Raw genomic sequence first — 16,347 nt, forward strand, 5'->3', positions numbered from 1 at the left:
CTAGGCAGTCATTTCCCATTGTGTATGTGTGTAAATGATTGTTCCTTCCTAAGTGGAGTACTTGGAATTTGTCCTTATTGAATTGCATCCTATTTACTTCAGACCATTTCTCCAGTTTGTCCAGATCATTTTGAATTTTAATCCTATCCCCAAAGCACTTGCAACTCCTCCCAGCTTGGTATCAACCGCAAACTTTATAAATGTACTCTCTATGCCATTATCTAAATCATTAATGGCAGATGGGCAAATATCTCTCTAGCAAATATTTACAACACAAATGAATTTCAATAGATTAGAAATTGAAGTGGAAGATACCAAAGTACAGCTTGCTATTATTTCCTTGTTTTGTTTTAATCATAAGAAATATAAAATTAGTCTGGGTCTATGTGTTAGAAACATAGAGTGCTTCTTTAGCAGTGTATTGAACCAGTAATTTTATCCTGCACTTATGCTAAAATCTGAACAAAGAGTCTCTGATGTCCTTTTTTGAAGCTGATCCAGATTGCATGCTTCTCTTGCTTTTTTTTCCCTTCTGGCTTTCTAGTATATGTTCATATCTTGTGTCACTAATAAAAAACATTTGAAATGTGTGCAAGTTTAGCCACCTAGTAGATTTTTTTTAAAATGACAAGTTGGGTGTGTACCAGTTTGCTGTGTATGTTTAGGAGACATTCCTTTTTTGATCAGACTGTCACTTTTGTTCCATACAGATGGCAGCTATTAGTTCTTATTAGAATTACTCAGGGAGAATAAGATTAAATATTTTAAAATTACTCCGGAGGACTTTATTAACCTGATTACATTACTTCAACATCTTACGTTTTCTTCTTACTGTATTGACGTTCAGTTTCTTCTCATTGTATTGATGTTCATTTCCCCATTACAAATATTGACGTCTCTCCTTTTTATGGGCCTGATTCAAAGCCCAGCAAAGTCAATAGATCATCTTCCCATTTACTGCAAGATGAATTTTGGGCTTAAACTCCATGTACAGTGCCAGGTGTTTGCCTCAACTAACTTTTGAAAAAATACAATTTAAAAAGAAGTCTGATTTGGTATTGGGTTTTAAAATTAGAAATTAGCATTAGTGTTTTTCTCCATGTTTTTATTAACATTTTATTTTGAAATCAAGATTTTGGGTAACACTTTCAAAAGTGCTTATGTGACATCGCAGCCTGTGTCATGGAAAGTTAATGAGACAAAGCCCCTTAAAGCACCAAAGTTAAATTTGGGGGGGGAAAGGACTTGGGTTCATAAATCACTTAGGCTCAGAGCCTCAAAGGTATTTAGGTGCCTGATTCCCAGCGAGGGGTAGGCTGAAGAGAGTCTACCGCAATGTATGGGTTATATGGTAGGAAACCTGCAGCCTTTGAACTGGAATAAATTCAATGCCTGGCATAGGAGAGTGTGGGTGATAGGCAGGTAGCACCCCTCCTGACACAATTCATCCATGGCTCTGTCTTCATTTCACTGCTGTGTCCATATCAAATGTCACCCCCGTCTCAATGGGTGGCGAAACTTGATGGGGACAGTGGTGAAAATGGTGGCCTTAGCAGCGAGAGAAGGAGACATTCGCAGAAGAATACCTGGTAGCTCCTCCCGCCTGTTGGAGTCTCTGGCACTCATTGGCCAGCCGGGTTGGGGAGGGGGTGTTGATTGGCCAACATTCCCCAGTTCCCAAGATTTCACTTAGGTTAGGAGCCATATGGAGCCTCTTTCAGCTCTGCTCTAGTAGTGCATCTAAATACCTTTGAGGATGTGGATGGAAGTTAGGTGTGCAGTGCCTTTGAGGATCTGGGCCATGGGCACTTTAGAAATTATTGCCCTTTGCCTTTTTTTGTTTGCTTTTTAATTCTATCTATCTATCTATCTATCTATCTATCTATCTATCTATCTATCTATCTATCTATCTGAAATATATTGTATGTGTGTGTGTATTAAAAATCCGCTACACTGCAGCAATGTTTGTTCACAATGTTAATAGCTCATTTGGTGTTAAAGCCCTGTGTACAATATCAGTCCTCCATAAAATCAATTTAGGCCTCAATCCTGTAGTCAGAGGCATGAAAGCAGATCCCTGAAGATGAATAACAACACTACTGGACAGAGCTTTACACAATATTTAAATACCTATGCAAAATAATAAAGCATACTGGAAGGGATCTAAACAGTGCCTTATGGTCTGTGAGGGAAAATGCTTTATTTTGAAAAAGATCTGAATATTGATGTTCTCATAATAGACTCTCGTCAGCTTTTTGTAATGTGCTCACATGAGAGATTCATTTTGTTTAATGCAAACATATTCCCTGCCCTTCTCTCCGCTTTCCCCCTGCCCCCAAAGGAGGAAGTTAAATCACAGGCGGGTTTGATGAAGTAATGTGAAGGGTATGAAATTATCCAAGCAATGAAATTCAGAATCAGAAGCGAATCAGAGTCGGAAGCCTTGTCCGCTCTTCGTTCTGTAGCGCCGAGTTATGGGAGAGGTCTCAGGGCAGTGACAGCACTGCATATCCAGTACTTGCCACAGCTGGGCACAAGAGGGTGAGCTTTGAGGGCAGGGAGAGGCTGCCTTTTCTCTGCATTTCCCTGCTTCCGGAGCTTTAAATCAGCAACTCTCTTTGTAATGTAATCTATTTACAACCCATGAAGGAGTACACAATAAAAGAAATAAATAAAAGCCACTACAAGCGGAGACTAGGCAGAGCACAGTGCCCTCTAGAGAAAAGCACTCAGCAGCATTCAGATTTGCCTTAGCAATGGGAATTTTTTATCTGTGTTGGAACACCAGTGCCCTTGTGACGCTAGGGAAAATGCATGGTTTTGGCGAGGGACATAAAGCAAACTTTTATGTGTGTGGTGGCGGGGGGTTAGGGGGGGTTATCATTCTTGTTGCTGTTTGACTAGGCAAAATCATTATTAGGGATAATAAAAGGACAGTATCAATTCAACAGCTAATATGTAAACAAGAAGCCCTGCTTTCACTGCTTTGTCTATTGCACTGTAGTGCAGACTGATTTGCATCTTAATGTAGTTAATCCACACTTGGGTTGAAGGGGGAAAAAAAAGTTTAAGCAGTCTCCCTGTGACAGTTTTGCTTTTTCTGACATTTTTCTCTCCCTCTCCCCTTTTTAATTTCAACTTGCTGACACATCAGCAAAGCAGGTTTGCTCAAATCCCTAGCCTGAGAGCACCTGGGAATCGAGAGAATCTGAAAATATTGTCGTGGCAGATATGTAGTAAACAAGTTGCATGCGAAAAGCATTCTTTTCAATATTAATCTCCTCAGTCATCAGGCACAAGGAAGAAAGCCTCCACGGCCTGCTTCTATCCCACCCACCCACGCTGTACATGCATGTACTGCAAAGGTTTGAAGCTACATCTCTGTAGTTCCAATGTAATTTTTTTGTTTTGTTTTGTTGTGCCTGCTCTCTTTCTCAAGTGTAACAGCACAACACAATCAGTTTTTAAATATTAATATGAGATTTGCTGGAGTGCATCTTGGAAGCATTGAGTCACTGAGAATTGAAAAACATAATCTGTGCTTTTGAAAGCCATCCAATTCCGTTTTATTTACAGACTTTGAGCCATTTCGCAAATTGAAAAGCAACCATCCAGCCATTCCATGTTTAAATTATTATATGTTTAAAAGATCCCAAGACATTTCGCAGTGGGCAATAGCCCATTTCATTGAATACATCCAGATCAAAAACTTTACGCACAAGGATAAGAAGAGAAGTTCAAAAAATAGTTTTTTTTCGGTAAAGTTATATTTATATCCTGAATTGAAAAAGCGAATATAGTAGCCAGGAGTCAAAGTGCAAGGGGACATTCTGTCGCTGAGATCTTTAGCTAATGGACGGACTCATCGTGAGCTTCAACTGCATTGATTAGGTCAGTCACTATCATCCCCTAAAGCCACTTGGTCATAACCCTTCAATTTTGTGGCACTCAGTCATGTTTCCATATGCTGAAAGGCAGCGAATACAGACACAGACTACTGCTGTCGAATGGCAGAAAAAAGAAAAAAAAAGGATTTTGTGTCACTGACTAGATATAAAGTATGCAATTCAAAATACAGAGGAAAATACAAAAAAAATAGATAAGATGCAATAAAATTACAGTTACTGAATAAAAATTCCATGGATCGCTCTCCAAAACGGCCAAGAAAAAATAATTTTCTACATTCAATATTTTTGTACATTTGCTTTTTCTCTCAAGAAACTAAAAGCCACGTTTCCCCTTGTGGGTGTAATATAGTTAGTGTAATTAAAAAACAACAAGAACCTCCCCTGAAAATCTTGACCTGCAGTAAATCTATTCAAGCTATTTGTGTGTGCGCGCGTCCGCTTAAGTGGCTAGAAGGAAAAACTGACAGTATCTGTTGCTGAAATCAAAAGTGATTTCTACAACGATGAGATATTAGGGAATTCCTGCTGGTTTTCTCTTTAATGGAGTTTGAGGTATGCAAGTTGGAAGACAACGTATCAGATCTGCAACCAAGGCTCTGATGGATGTGAATCACACTGGGGAACATAGATTGTTTAGGAGGTTAGACGTTCCCTACATACTTTACTGAATAATATGCAGCTGTTGTACCCCGGGGGGGAAAAGAGTGGGGGGATATGATCTTCCTTTCTAAAATAACATGTGACGTAAGAAAGGCAGATCTGATATTTTAAAATATATTAATTCAAAATAATGCAGCCACATACGACAGTGTTTGCACATAAATGGAGTGATTTAAAGCTAGATCGCCTAAAAATAGCTCTTCGACTGACCTCTCAGATCTGTTAGATTAGTCCATTCACAATAAATCCTGATGCACTGTCTATTGGATCAGCTCCTCTGTAATGTTTCCCTGTTTACCAGGGCTCCATAGTTAATCTGCATTTCTAAAAGCATTACGACACGATTGTGAAGAGACACTACCTTCCCCTGTACTATAAATGATGGCCCAGTTTTAATTTCTGTCCAAATGTTCAGAACAAATTGCAAAAGGTGAGAGTAAAGCTTGTGATGAATGTTCTTATTAGAAGGCTTCTGGAGAGTGAGAGAGATTCACAGAGAGAGCCTGGGCATTGAATAAGAGAGAGCAGGTAAGACTCTGGGTAAGGTCTTTATCTAGCCATGGCCCAATAGAAGCTGAGAAGGGTGATGATATGATATAGCACTTTCCTAACTACCTGGTGCCAAAACCGGGGAAATTCTTAACATTTCCCTTTGTTAAATGTAATGTGCAGTAGTTAAATATTTAAATCTGGTTGCTGTAGCCCCATAGTTGGGCCAGGAAACACGTATTTTTCGAATGGCTCTCTACAGGCTTACATTTTAAACTGAGATGTCAGGTCCTCTGACTTTTTGGAAAAGATCAAAGGTGGCAGGTATTTTGGAATAAGACTGAACATTTATTTCTCAAATAAAAATGTAATGCGCCCAATAAGAGAGCTGCTGGGTGTTGAATAGTGCAGATTGGAAAATGGGTATTATTCCCACAGAAAATTTTCACCTTTTTATTGGGGGGGGGGGGGGGAGCGGGGAACGGGGAAATTCAGCCCAAACCAGAATGTTTTCAGTATTTGGCCAGAAGGTTTTTGACAAAAACTCAAAATTTTCCATGGAAGACAGAATTCTTGTGTGTAAAGTTTACTTTGGTCAAGAAGCTAAATTTCCATTGAGAAACGGTTTTGATGGGAAAAAATGTGACCAGCTGTAATGCTGAGCTATTTGGACCGTCTGGTTCCGAATGCTTAGTGCTTGGAATATGATTAATCAAATCATTGAGGCAATGTGGTTTAGTGGTAGAGAAGGAGTCTAGCATCCTGCAGTAGAACACAGCCTCTTTTAGGTTTCACCCCCTTGAATTTTATGGTCATTCTGTTTTTCAAATTAATTTAAAAAGCTCAAAGTGATGTTTGGATAAATCACAATGTTTTAACTGGCTTCAGGTTGAATCCAGGTAAAGCTATCGAGTTTGCAGCAATAAATCCTGTCCTGCATTCATAATTCACCTAAAATTTGGTCTGGCTCCATGTGAACCTCTTTCCATGTTTGTCAAAATGCTTGTGAATGTTTGGACCAACCTCCCAATCAGCTTGTTCCAGTGACTGCCCACTCATCTTAGATTTTATGGCAGAGATGGAAGAACTGCTTGTCTTAAAGAATGTCTTTCAAGTTGGCTTGGCTTGGTTTGGGCCCATATTTCCAAAGAGTTCAATTATAGAAGACCTTGAGCATACTATTGAGGCACAATCCCATCTCCCAGGCATGTATGTATCCCTTCAGCAGCCCCAACTACTGAAAGAGTCCAAGAGAATCATATTGTACTCTTGTGTTCCTATACGTCTCTGGTTCAGATTCATCCATGATTGGCAAGAGAGCCCTTGTATGATGGAGACCGATCCATAGGTTTGGTATGAGAGACACTTGGCCTTCCTCTTTAGTAAACACAAGTAGTTATTCCTGTTCTATACAGTTAATTCTGTTTATTGAAATGGAGGGTAATCTGTTTTTGCTGCTTCCCTGTGCCATAGCTACTCTGTGGTAGTAGAGTACAGGAGCCAGTATTCAAATGGCTACAGAGATATATAGCTAGATAGATAGACACATATACACATTACATGGGACAGCACGGGACGGTGCTGCTCTTCGCCTCATGTACCAAAGAGAATATTTCACTCAAGTGGTTAATCAACAAGTCATATTCCAAGATATTTGCTCATATCATTGTTAATAATGCTGGTACACATGCAAGGCTTGACCCAAAGCTTACTGAAGTTGCTGAGAATCTTGCCATTGATTTCAGTGGACTTTGGATCAAATCCATAAAGAAAGAAACAGAAACAGGATTGGTTTTTCAATTAAAAATATTGTTTCTACTAAGATTAAAACAAATGCAGTGACAAGTGTTGGACGATGCCAATAGGAAACTAATTCACTCAAGGAAGGTTTACAAGACAGTGGAAGAGAGAAAAACAGCTGTTTTGATTTGTTTAAATGTTTTAAACCAGAATGTTTTTTTTTCTTTCAAGAGGTATCTAAACCTTCCTGCATGTAAATATATCTTGTTCGATTGTTTGATAGACAAAGAAAGGAAAGGAATGAAATGCTCTAAGCAAAATAAATATTTATCATATAGAAAAAGGACAAAATCAGCAGAGAAAGACCTTTAGCTTTTGAGTTTCTAACATCCTTTCACAAACCGGCAATGCTGTGTTTTCTTAACACGTAAATAATTGTGAATGCAGACACAGAAGATTTGTATGAGAAAATAACTTGATTGCTCTAAATTTCAATGGAAGTTGAACTGTTCAATTTCATTCTAAATAGTTGTTCCAGTGTTTTCAGTGGGAGACCTGTTCACAGCATCCAAACTGATGAACATGCATGGTTTTTTGGGCTTCAACATCTGTTTGAATGTCATGCTTTCTCCAAGCTTGCTGTAAAGCCTTATAGAATCACTTAGTTTAGCTGGATAGGGTGACCAGATGTCCCAATTTTATAGGGACAGTCCCGATTTTGGGGTCTTTTTCTTATATAGGATCCTATTACCCCCCACCCCTGTCCCGATTTTTCACATTTGCTGTCTGGTCACCCTAGCTGGACATCCTTTGTGAAACTGCAAGCACTGCCTCACCTGCCACTGAAATGAGGAAGCACTGGCTCTTTGTGTGCGTTTATACTAGAACAAACCTTTAGAGTCACAGATTCATAGGTTTTAAGGTCAGAAGGGATCTTGATGATCATCTAGTCTGACCTCCTCTCTAACACGGGGCATAGAACTTCATCCTGCAATTTCTACGTCACCTCTTTCCAGAAAGCTATCCAGCCTTGATTTAACTTTTTTGCTGGGACCCCCTTTGAAAATATTCCAGGCACCAAATTAGTGTTGATACTCATAGATATCGCCATCCTTACTTCTGCACTGCTGCTGGTGGCAGTACTGCCTTCAGAACTGGGTGGCCAGAGAGAGGCAGCTGCTGTATCTCCACTCCCCCTCCAGCTCCCTCTTCCTCCCAGCAATATTTTTGTGATCTCGCGACCCCCCTACAATAGCCTTGTGACCCGCTTTTGGGTCGGGACCCCCAGTTTGAGAAATGATTTAAAGGCTTCAAGAGATGGAAAATCCACCATGTCCTTAGGTAAGTTGTTGATGCTTAGACACCCTAAAAGAATACCTGGGCAAATGAAGTTCTGGTGATTACAGGCACTCTTGCCTAGAGTCAAAGCATTTTATAAAAAGATTAGTCTTGCAGTTTTTAAATCAAGATGTGAGGACGTCAGTAGCTCAGCCAGAGGTTATGGATCTATTGCAGGCGTGGGCAGGTGAGGTTCTGTGGCCTGCAATGTGCAAGAGGCCAGGCTAGATGATCATGATGGTCCCTTCTGGTCTTAATGTCTGTGAGTCTAGTGTACGGCCACTGATGAACACAGCGCGGTGTCTGACAATACCACAAAGGAGTGAATAAACCGAGTCTGAGATGACATGTGGGATTCTTCCTGTATCAGGAACCCACACAGTGATCTTAGCCCAACTGAATACAGCTGGGCTGTCACTTTAGGCAATGAAGTAAAAAATAAAGGACATGGTTATTCCACGGGCTTGAAAACACTACCTGTTTTGAGCATAGTCCTTACCTGGTCTTCACTCTGACAAAATTCCCACCGAGCCTAATGGGAGTTTTGCCTGAGCAGGGACATTGAGGTTTGAACTCCGTGTGAAATTTGAGAAATAGAAAGGGCAAGGAAGATGGGTCATATCTTTTCCTCATACAGTCAGCCCATTAGATAGGTCTATATATTTCCTAGTGAGTTGCAGCTATCCTGCTGAGGACCTTAGAAATGCCCTTTTGTAGCTGTCACTCTAGTCTGAGCATGTCTGGAAAAGCTAGTTTTATATTATTGATGTAGACTTTCTGTATATGTATAGGACATGGGGAGAAAAAATAAAGTATTGCTTTGGGTTATCCGGGGAAGGGACAGTTGCCTAAACCAGGGCTCAGATTTTCCCAGCAGCTCTATGGATTACGTTTAGCGCCAGAACGATGCTCCATAGAATCCAAGTGTAGAGTCTCGCAAATGTTCTGCATCTCAAGCTTGTTATAGAAAGCTAAATTTACTCTAAATCTAACCTTAAACTCTCAAAATGGCAAAGCATAATAAAACAAGCCGTAAAAATAAAATAACCATAAATATGCATTTCTAGTTATAATAAGGTTAATGATTTTTAAAGGTTACTGCTCCTCTGTAAGAAAACATTGTATTATGAAGTAGTGTCTTCTATTAAAATAGCCCCATGCAACACTGATTTTCTCCAAGTTTAAAATTTACCGTTTCTTGGCAGTGTGGATAAATCTGGGTAGCTCATCTATATTCTGTACTGCAGAACTTCAAGTAATTTTTCACAAGTTGCAGTCTATTCATGGTTTTACTGGGATTTAAGAGTTATTTATATGTAAATGATTCCAATCTCGTATTCTTTTCCAACTAAACAATTAAGTTGGTTTTAAAGTACATGGATGTGTGAGTGAAATCTACTGTGGGAGCTTTCTGTGTTCTGTAAAACTCACTGCTATTAGTATGGCAAGCTTGTCTTTTGGAACTCATTATCACGGTGACTTGTTCAATAATTAGACCTTTGAACTGAATTCAGTAGTATCCCATCCATCTAATTCTGTTAGGTGACTTCAAACCAGTTGTTTTATCCTTTCTTATCGTTTGTCCTTTGTATGATGTGAAGCTGAATTCAGTGCTGAGATTGTTTTTATTTATTTATTTGTAAAGGTAACAGACAAGCACACACACACACACAAAAGAAAGAGAAAAATACCCTTGAAACTGGTTCTTGCACCAATGCCCATGGGTCTAGGCAGATAAAATAACTGCCATTTTATGACTAAGGGAACGTATTTGTAAATTCCCCATGCATAGCTGATCAAATAAACCTTCCAGAGCTGCAACCTAAAAACAATATAGTCCAAGATTTACAATAACTATTTCTAAAAGGCAGGCTCAAAATTTCAACCCCCTCGAGATTTCTGTTCAAGTCAATGGGAGCTGCTGAGCACTCATCACTTTGAAAACCAGGTCACTTATTGAGTTGCCTGAATATGGACTTACCCCCTAATTTTTGACACCCATGAATGAAAATGTTGGCCATGTATACATAGGCATTAATTCTGGTATTGTTCTCCAATGACTGCTTGAAAAACAATTTGTCTTTTACACCTACGCTCAGAAATGTTTGTAAAAATTGAGTGGTCACTCATAACTACAGGTCAGTTTTGCCTTAGGTGCCTTAACTAATATAGACATACCATCTCTATATTCACACTACTTAGTATATGTTATTCTGCAAATTAAAGGTAATGTGTAGTTACCTAAGGCAACTGGAAACATCCTAATGGCAATTTTCTTTCTTTCTTTCTTTCTTTCTTTTTCTTTCTTTCTTTCTTTCTTTCTTTCTTTCTTTCTTTCTATCTATCTATCTATCTATCTATCTATCTATCTATCTATCCTATTGTAAAGTAAAAGCAGATGAAATTTGACTGGGCCATATTTGCTGAAGTTCACAAGAACCTTTTAGCCAGCGGTAATTTCAGATGGAGAGCATATGTAGCTTGGTGTTTTAGTACAGCTTTGAACAGAAACAAGGGGAAACCTGGTGATTGCTGTGAAATTTTGCTTTGCCTTGTTTTGAGATTCATTCAAACCCAGAACACAGGGTGAAAGTGAGTCAGTGTGAACATGCTGGAAAATATGATCAGCAGCCCTGTGGTAGATTAAACTTCCCTGATTTTCAGAGCCGCCTCCTGACAAACCCAGGTCTTGCATGCACACGTATAGACCACAGTGTTTAATGCTGGCAAGTTAGGGTCAGGAGGTTAATAATAAAGGGCCTGATCCCCAAAGGTGCGAAACACATGCAACTGATGCTGAATGAAGAGCTCGCAGGGTTGGGCCCAATGTGATTGTCATTGAGGAAAGCCGTAAAACAAGTACATTGAACTAATAATGTGATCACAGAAACAGTGATTTTTTTTTTAAATGTAAACAGCAAGAAATTGATAATGGAATCCTATAAAAATCTCCCCAATAAAAACTTAAGATTCATCCAAGAATGTTTAGCTAGCTAGTCATAGTGCTCAATATAGAAGAGAGAGATTGTTTTCCACCTGTGTAATGGGGAGGATTGCCTGTCCCTACCACGCAGGGTGCTGTGAGGATCAATACATTAACAATGATGAGGTGCTCAGACACTACATTCATAGACTCATAGAAATGTAAGACCGGAAAGGGACCTCGAGAGGTCATCTAGTCCAGTCCCCTGCACTCACGGCTGGACTAAGTAAAGTGTTTGTCTCCAGGGCCTCAAGGGGTATATTTGCTTTTATGGAGCAAAAGCCAACATATCTTTAAATGGTGTTGTGTAGTGTCATGGGCTGCAGTGACTCTCCTGCTGTGAAACTGGGCTTGTGGGACTCTTGATCCTCCCCAAACTGGTCACTTCAGCAAGCCCTAGTTGCAAGAGAGGAGCAAAATGTTACGCCAAGCGAAAAAGCAGGTGGCCTCAGTCTCCTAGCAGAAGTGTATGATATGCTGTCATGGGGTGGGGCACGAATGTCGCTGCTCAGTGAGGAAATGTGGTGGAAAAGGCATCCATTCCTTCGATGGTGGGGATAACAGGAAGCTAGTTCTCCTCTACCCTTGTGCATTGTGTACTCATTGGAATGGTGGCACTTTAAATGAATGCACAAGATACAAGGCAGTAGGGAGCCGGGACCCACAGCTCTGTCTCAGCCTGAAGTGCAAATTGTAATGAAGAACCTAATACGAGTGCTCTATTTGGTCAGCTTTTGGGAAGTCCTAATCAGTGACAACATGTGGGTCTAAATAGCAGGCAAAATAATGTAATTACAAGGGGACTGTCTCTCCATATTTTCACACACAATACTTAGCAGAGCAATTATGCAACACAGAGCAGGTTAATGTTGTTTTAAATTAGTTAACCTCTCATTGCTGCCGGGCCCCTCTTGTCAGTAACAGTTGTAATGGAACATCCTTTTAATGATTAAATCATCAAGGAATGTGCCTTCTGTGAGGTGTTCCTTTAAAGCCACCATACATGCTACGTTGTGAGGGCGCCGGTATTACTGGTAGGATCAGGCATTAGCACAGGAGTTGTTACGGAATGTAAATGAGTTAGTTCCATAAACCACCTCTGGGCTAATCCCTGGATGTGCGCTTGTGGCTGGAATGACTCCCCACAAGACAGGACTGTTGTCAGGCACTGCAAGAGGGTGATGTAGACATGAAGGATGTTTCACTCCATCATTGGTGGTAGTCATTAGTGCAGTTCTGCACTAGGGCTGACATTGAGCGGGGTGCTGGGAATCTCTTTGAGCAGCAGTTCCTGGTGAAGGCTTTTCTAGTCAGCCACAGTTAGCCATCCATCAGTTAATACCACTTTGGAAAGATCTACTCTATTCTGTTGTCATTTTAGATACTTCTACGGAGGCCTGGTAGAATTCAATTTTTAGTTCTTGATCATTTTGACAGATCATATTGATGTTTGTTTGTAAGAATCATTTTAGATTTCTATCAATTTACGTTTTCAGTTGTGCAAAATTATAGGTTTTAAGCATCCCCCCCCCATTTTATCTATTTAAATATCCATGGCTTTGGGGTGGGGGAAGGTCTGACAATTATTTAGACAGTAGATTTGAGATTCAAAAAGTTAAAGCTTTGTGAACCATTAAAACACAAATTGTCAACCTCACATGTCAAAATATTCAAAGTAAATATCTTTAAATCAACAGATCATGCCTGTTTTTACTATTCATTTGCTAGTCCATTTGTAATGAGCCTCATTCAAAAGTGTAAATCTCTGGATTTTTGACACTAAGAAGTTCTCAAGCGGCATTTCTCTTATTTTACCTATCTATACATTGTAATTATTATCAATGGACATATTTTTTTCATCGGTTTGTGTATGTAGGTGAAGTCGACGTTGGCTGAGATTTAGCAATAAAAATCAAATTCGTCCAAGCCTATTTATATAGCACCCTGGCCTACAGTAGTCAGCAGCAGACGGATTCATAAGGAGTTAATGTTTGATTGGAAGAAACCGAACACCTCCTATTTGTTTTGTAATGTAGTTGCACTCTGTAAGGAGAGTGTCTTTGCTATGCGTTGGGAAGGACTATGAAAGCCTACCTTTAGCAAAGCTGTAATTAATGAGTTGTTTGGTACTAGGACACAGTTTTGATGCAGTCGCTTCCTATGGTCCTTGCTAATAAAAACAGTGCATCATGAAATATTTATGTGTCCTCTATGTTAGAACATCTCAAAGCCAAAGAGATCAGCAATTGCACTTTTTTTTAACGTACTTTTGCTTTGTTTCAGAAGTATCGACATCTGGGGCGCATGGCATGGGAAGCACCACCACCAGCACCCCTCTTCTCCTCACCGCCACGAGCACCGGGCGCACCACCACCACCTCAGCCGCGGGCAGAAGGAACAGGAGCACGAGCACGCCCTCCCTGGTGGTGGATGTCCCTGATGAAATGACTACACCCCTTCCACCTGCCTCCTCCCAGCTCCCCGCTGTAGGGGCAGAGAGCTGTGAGGCTATGGAAGCCCGTGAGATCATGTGGTTTAGGACCCGGCAAGGACAGATGGCAAAGCAGCCGTGCCCTATGGGGACAGTAGGTGAGCCCCATTGAAATGGCCTGAGCCAGCCATGTGCGGATGCTGGGTGGTGATGTTGGCCTGTGATCTATAGGAAGTCAGACTCAATGATCTGGTGGTTCCTTCTGGCCTTTAATTCTGTGATGCTCTGCCTCTGTCTCCGTTTGTCTGGTTCTTTCAGTGACTTGGTCAGAGATCTGCTTGCTACTACCATTTATAACGTACACACCGTCTCCTGGCAGGCAGGCCCACATGGACATATTTTTTTCATCGGTTTGTGTATGTAGGTGAAGTCGACGTTGGCTGAGATTTAGCAATAAAAATCAAATTCGTCCAAGCCTATTTATACAGCACCCTGGCCTACGGTAGTCAGGCCCACCAGCACCCACATGGCCTGTCACCAGTGAGATAAGCTAATGGTTATTTAGGAAGTGTGGCAGGCAGCTGACGAACTCCCAGCTGTATGAAGGACCAGCTCCTGAGTATGCCTAGCACTCCCTGCAAGATCCTGAACACCTTCAACTCCCAGTGAAAACAATGGGAGGGGAAGGCTGCCCAGCATCTGGCAATATCAGGCCTTGGTACCCCAAGGGAAATGCCCTGTTGAGTACATTGTGCAATACACTTTATTGTGTTTATTCTGTATATGGATGAGCCGTGTCTGGGCTGATTGCTGAGGTTTTGGTTGTTTGAAGTTTATCCTAAGTCTTATCCTGTGCCATGGTGGGATTTTGGCTGTTTCAATTGATACCATTTTAAAGATTGTGGCCAAGATTCTCAAACTGGGGTGCATAAAGTTGAGCTCCCTGATCCATAACTAGGCACCTAAGTGAGAGTGGCTGATTTGTCAGAACTACCACACAACTCCAGCACCCACTGAAGTTCCGGGGGAAGGAAAGGCAGATTCCCCCGTCAAATACATACAGGAGAGCTGGCCAAAAAATGGGAATTTTTTTTTTGAAAAGCAAAAGTTCAAAATTATTTTTTTCTCTGACATATCAAACAACTGGATTTTTTTTTTTTTTTGGCCAAAAAAATTGTCTGTTTTTTTGGTGAAAATGTTCAGGAGATTTTTAGCCAGTTCTAGTCAGAGACGGATTAATCTTTTTTGTGCCCTGGCACCTGGACCATGGCCCCACCCCCACCCAAGGCCCCGCCCATGCTCTGCCCCGCACGGCCTTTTTGCCCCAAGACCCTGCTGGTGCTCCACCTCAAGGCCCTGCCCCTGCTCAGAGAGGGAGATGGGGTTGTATCCCCAGTAGGCTAATGTAGAAGGCATTAGCCTGCTACACTAGAGACTATAGGTTCAAGCCCTGTTTGGGGTTAAAAGCTCTTCTCCCTTTTTGGAGGGAATGAGTGACAGGGAATAGATCACTTGATGATTACCTGTTCTGTTCATTCCCTCTGGGGCAAGGTGGCACTGGCCAGTCTCAGAAGACAGGATACTGGGCTAGATGGACCTTTGGTCTGACCCAGTAGGGCCATTCTTATTTTCTTATTAGAGGAGGAAGCGGCAGGTGGGGAAGAGGCCGAGTGGAGGTGGAGCGAGCAGGCAGGGCCTCTTTTGAGCATGGGCCTGGTGCCACAGTTCCATTGGTGTCATTGTAAACCTGGTACTGGTTCTAGTATCCGATTTTGAGAACCTGTTTGCCAATAAGGTATGAGGAAGGTGGCGGGAATTCACTAAAGAGCAACAAAAAATTAATACAGGGTTGAAAGAAGTGGAGAAAAGTTTCAAAGAGCAAAACATGTTAGGTCTTAGTTTTTCAGTGCTGTGCATCTTGTGTCATCATTACATCTGTGTGCACTGCTTCTGATCCTTCTTTCACACCAGGTGAAGTGAATAGAGTAAAATAGATATAAACCCTGTGTTTGTGAGAGGAGAATTGGACCCAGTGAGTGCAGAGTGGGTATAAAATAGTACTTCTGGTGCCTTTTAGAGGCACTTTATGCAGATGTAAATGAATACACAAAGTTTAGGTCATTGGAGGATCAGGCCCATTGCTCAGCTGTATGACGACCCAGGGGAGAATAAAATAATCGTCTATAAAGTCCTGGTCATAAAATGAAGGAAAGAAAGGAAGCAAAAGAAAAGTTAGGCTGAATATCAGGAGCCATCTCCTAACAGCGAGGTCTATGAGGCTGTGGAATAGCCTTTGTAGGGAATCTCTATGCCCCATTGCAGGAGTTATAGAAAACTAGATTGGATGAAGTATTTTGGAATATGGAAAAATTCCCCACAGGCAGAGGATGGTCCAGAGCGGCCAATAGGCCTTTCCGAGCTCTAATTTCTGTGATTCATATGATTCATTAAAGCTGCCATGTGTTGTCAGTGCACCTGTTCCTGCTCCCTTTGAAGCCATCGGCAAAGCACTCTTTGACTTCCATGGGTGTAACATCAGGCCCCACATCTCATTTACTTCCCTATTGGAAAGTTTGGCTCTTCAGTGCAGAGCACCTTATGGGATGCAGGCTCTTTAATCTACATCTCTGCTTCCTTGCCTTCTAAAGCTGTCTTGCTGAGCCATTGAGACTGAGTTTCTCTTTGTCTGTAAGCTCCTGGTATGTTTTGCTGTTTTTTTTCAGGAGAGTGCTTAGGAAGTATTTGCTAAGCAGCTTCTCCCCTAAAGTCCCTTTTGTCACTAGGTGTGTGGTGGTGGG

The 16,347-nt window shown here is 41.2% G+C and overlaps 1 protein-coding gene across 17 annotated transcripts in view; it reads left to right on the forward strand.

Moving 5' to 3' along the window:
• Positions 1–16,347, forward strand: part of ADGRL3 (adhesion G protein-coupled receptor L3) — a 452,742-nt gene that overhangs the window by 272,436 nt on the left and 163,959 nt on the right. For 9 of the 17 annotated variants that reach the window (XM_065405560.1, XM_065405559.1, XM_065405564.1 and 6 more), the window contains one exon: positions 13,402–13,707. In XM_065405560.1, coding sequence (XP_065261632.1) covers positions 13,402–13,707 — 306 coding nt within the window. The remainder of the gene's footprint in view (positions 1–13,401; positions 13,708–16,347) is intronic. The other 8 variants (XM_065405557.1, XM_065405563.1, XM_065405558.1 and 5 more) reach the window with 1 other exon arrangement.

This window comes from Emys orbicularis, chromosome 5 (assembly GCF_028017835.1).
Source record: "Emys orbicularis isolate rEmyOrb1 chromosome 5, rEmyOrb1.hap1, whole genome shotgun sequence".
Taxonomy (NCBI): domain Eukaryota; kingdom Metazoa; phylum Chordata; order Testudines; family Emydidae; genus Emys; species Emys orbicularis.